Source organism: Acanthisitta chloris, unplaced genomic scaffold (assembly GCF_000695815.1).
Source record: "Acanthisitta chloris isolate BGI_N310 unplaced genomic scaffold, ASM69581v1 scaffold40789, whole genome shotgun sequence".
Lineage (NCBI taxonomy): Eukaryota > Metazoa > Chordata > Aves > Passeriformes > Acanthisittidae > Acanthisitta > Acanthisitta chloris.
In genome coordinates, this window is record NW_008691627.1 from 41,933 (window position 1) to 46,211 (window position 4,279).

General features: G+C 40.7%; 1 protein-coding gene across 1 annotated transcript in view; it reads right to left on the bottom strand.

The window, feature by feature from the left end:
* The window catches only part of ZFYVE1 (zinc finger, FYVE domain containing 1), a gene marked incomplete at its 5' end in the record, with an annotated part of 22,958 nt that extends 18,680 nt beyond the window's left edge, over nucleotides 1-4,278 (bottom strand). The window contains one exon of the mRNA XM_009082290.1: nucleotides 3,823-4,278. Within this exon, the coding sequence (XP_009080538.1) occupies nucleotides 3,823-4,278 (456 nt within the window). The remainder of the gene's footprint in view (nucleotides 1-3,822) is intronic.
* Between the last annotated feature and the right edge of the window lies 1 nt (nucleotide 4,279).

Consider the following 4,279-nt stretch of genomic DNA (forward strand, 5'->3'; position numbering starts at 1 on the left):
GCTTAATCTTTGTCCAGCCCTGCTAGCAGGAATAAAATGAACTCAAGGATGGGGTTAGATTTAAGAAATTGAGATATCTAGTGGCAAAACAAAAAGACCCTGCAAACTGAAGACAGGGAGCTTATAAGGGTACCTCCAGGGAGACACAGTAATAAATGTACACTCCTTTCTCCCACATGCTGGATATATTATTTTTGTGACTAGCTGGAGGAAGAACTTTCTTTTCTTCTCATCTCCTTACTAAGTCAAACAACAAAGTCAGTACCTTTACTTTTCTTTGCAACCCACAGATTGGGTAATTTCTCGTGACAGAGCTGGTTTCTGATCAAAGATCAGTGAACCCAAAGGCAGATTACTAATAACCAAGCATGTCCCCTATCTTCTGGGGTCAGTGAAAGACTTTCTCTACTGTACATTCAGTATATGTGCTGAGTCCTTAATTAGGGCTTTGGACAAAGTCTTATCATAAAAGCCACTGGTGACACTACAACCAAGTTCTGATCCTGTGGCAAGTGCTCCCAACATCTGTTCCCTATGATAAAAGTATCAAATTGTTGTTATGCAATGTTAAGCATTTCTTTTCCCCTGCCTCAGAAGTAGTAGTAAATAAAGCTCATTGTACAATGGATGCATAACTCTCTGCCTTATGCTAAAGAGCTCTACTGCAAGTGTGTTGTATGAAGACCAAGCAAAAATAGATACTGTTTCAGAAACTACATAAACATAAAGTACACAAGACAAAGACACATACAGGTGAGTGGAAAAATTCATGGGACAGTCAGAGTATCGAGGCTTGAAACAAGTATCCTACCCTGAGTCATGTTTTTATTGTTGTATTTCACTGTGGTTTTCTTAATAGATCCAAAATTATAGGGGAGTTTTATAAAAATATCAATTCATTGCTTCTCTAAGTTTGTAGGGTAAGCGCTTCCTATGTGCAAGAGGCAGCACCAGTGACAGCACAATGATGCTTGTTTGAGAATCCAGCAAGTTAGAGATAAGAAAGCTGACATCTTGACAGAGCAGATCAGGAGATTCAGTTGGGGGATTTACACACATTAAAAAGAAGGCACGCAGTTTGAGTCTGCCAAGGCAAAGAGGAGATGTGGAAGATGCCATGAGAGCAGTGACAAGACCAAAGCAATTGACTGAGGAAGTAATCCCCACAGTATCACTCTCAGTAGACAAGAGCAAGGAAGACAGACTATGTCAGAGACAACTAACAAACTGATGCCTCAGTTACCAAGAAAAATTTGATTGAAGTCTCAGCTTCAGATATGCAATAGATAAGTCCAAAAGTTTAATACTGTGTAAAGAAAAACTGTGTAATACAGCTTGAGAAAAAGGGCCTAGAATGAGGTCTAAACTGCAGATGATTTCAATTTTTAAAACATTTTGGGGGAGGGGAGGATGTAGCTTTTAACATTGCTATGGCAGAATCTACCACCAATAGCAAATCAGCAGTTTGATCTCTTATTTCTTAACTAATGCAACAATTTTCAAGTTTCAAAGGTCATGAAGCACACAGTTAAAGACAGCTGGACTCCATAATTCTGATAAATCCCTATCTTGTCTGCTCAAAAACCACACACCCTCAAACTCTGAACCTACACATTTCAAGTTATTAATATTTTGGCATTTTTGGACACAAGGTGGTTTAAATAAAGTACATTCTAATTATTTCTCCCCAACTAATGACAAGCACAAAATAAAAGACTAAGGATCACTTTCCTCTACCTAAATTGGCAGCTCAGTATTATCAAGAGCAAAAGATGCCACAGAAGATGTCTTCAAAGCTAGCTAGTCATCTGACAGGCCTCTCTAAATAAATGTTCTCATGCTCACTAGCAGAAACATCATTATAATAGCAAGCACTCTTTAAATTCCAGCTGCCAGAAAATATTTTAATTGAAAACTCTCAAACTACTTTGACACTGGCTGTGAGATGTCACAGAAGTATTCAGCTGTGAGGAAGAGATCACTCCACATGGAAGAGCTCTGATTCAATGTCTTGATAATGAAACAAGATCATTTTTTGAAAGCTTTCTCAACCCAACCTTGTTCTGACCAAGTTGCTCTGCTCTGATAAAGGATCATTTCTGTCCCAATAAGGATATCCCAATAATATCCTTATTGCCCATGACATTTAAATAGCAAGGCACTTGCTTATAAGAGGCAGCCAAAGGTCTCCCTCAATAAGGCTTACAGATTCACGAGTATAAATATAACTTAAACTGGTACAACCATACACAGACACAGTCTGTGAGCAGCTTTGCAGGACAGCTCTGTTCCAAGGCATTTCAGAGCTTGCTGTAGTGGCTGGATGAGGATTATTGAAAAGTCTGCTTCTTCAAGTAATATTGCATCTGTCATGCATTACAAGGAAATGTGTGTGTGCTTAGGGCTTTGAGACATACAAACTTAGGACTGATACTACACCTGAAACTCAAGCACTCGTTTTACAGTCACTGGTGTCTTGCACAGTATGTTTCCTGTGACAGTGCACCATAAGGACTGTCAACCTTCCCTCCCCTTCCCCTTCAAAAGCTAGGAGAGTTTGTCAATCAGTACACCTGAATTTTCCAAAATGTGACCCAAATATCTTGCAACTATTCTATACTACAGTACAATTACTGGTACACACACACACATATATGTACACACAAGCACACATACACTGTTCTACAGTACAGAATAGATACAAGATACTTAAGTCACATTGACTGAAACTATATATATATATATATATATATAAAGTATAAAAAGAACTAAACTATCCACAATCCGAACATCATCACAATTCTTTTTACTGATGGCAGCATGAATATGTTAAATTAGAGCAATCACATATTGTGTCTTGCAGCGACTACACATTTTCTTCCAGTGTCTCCTAAACAAGGTTTAACACAAAGAATGCAAATTGAAAGCCAGAAGATAAAGTTGAATTTTCAGTTGTGTAATTAACCTGCTCTGTCATGTTCACACGTTGCTGTTGTTACGTTTATAAATATTTTTATCTTGTAAAGTGCTTATGCTCACCAAACGTAAGGGCCAACAGAAGAGTTCTTTAACTGCATATATTGAATGCTGGACTCTCTAAAATAGTTCCTCCTGAGAAGCTGTTCCTGGTCAACTAGTATTTCTATCATTATTATCAGCAGGCCTACCCCAAATTGATGGCAAGTTCTCCCTCCTTTACCAAAAGGCTAACGTGCAATAGTATTTGTGATAAGCAGTATAGCTTAACCATGGTGTCTGTAGGACATGGATGGCACACTTTGGACACTCATATCTACTTTGTCTTGTTAAAAATCAGATGGATTCACTAGTGCTGAAGGAGGGTAGCAGGGGGTCGTAGTCTTGCATTAGCACTGCTTGGTACAGTGCCCTCTCCTAGTCACGTGGTAGGAGATTGGCTGCCAGCACTCCCATTTGCAGGATACCTATTGCAATACTGTCCATTCAGTTTTGTTCAAGAATGATCAGCATCCTGCACAAACAGCTCTTATCTTAGTAGTGTGTGTGTGTCTCGGTACAGAGTCAATTCTTTCACCAGCTTTGCTTACCAAGCCTCTTAGAGGAGGCTCTTGCCACACATAAGGCTTTAATGAACTTGACCTTTTGAGGAACTTCTGAGCAAGGCCACTCCAAGGCACTGTGTCTTTTTAGCCCAAGAGGCTCAGTGGCGCTTAAACAACCAATGTTTTGTTACCATTGTTGCCAGGTTACACTTCAGTATCAACCATGTATCACAGAAGCCTGTTAGACTAGGATAGAAACTGAAGGACCTTGCCTGCTCAAACAAATCACCACAGTGCTTACCTGAATCTCTTCGGTTTCATCCACCAAGAGGAAACTCACAACTTTCTCTGTCATCTTCCTTCTCTTGGTCTCCTCATCCATCCCCTCCTCCTCTTCCTGCTCTTGGGCTTTGCCAGCATGGTACGCAGTGACAGGGTGCTTCCTTTTGTTCCCCCCAGCATGTGTTCTCTTCTGACACTCCACGCAGAGGTTGATTTTGCACACCTGGCACCTCACTGCTGCTATCTGCCTTGAGCCTGTCATACTGGCATGCATTATGTTCCCATTGGCACCTTTGCAGGAGTCACAGTATGGGACATGGCCAGGTCTTATACGGGTCCGTTCATGGTTCCGTAACCTTTCTGGCTGATGCAGCTCTTCTTCACAACGCTGGCACTGTAGGCTCCTGCACTCGTCACACTCAAAGATTGCTTCATCTGTCCCACTGCAAACATAGCTTTCCTGGCACAGGAGCGTC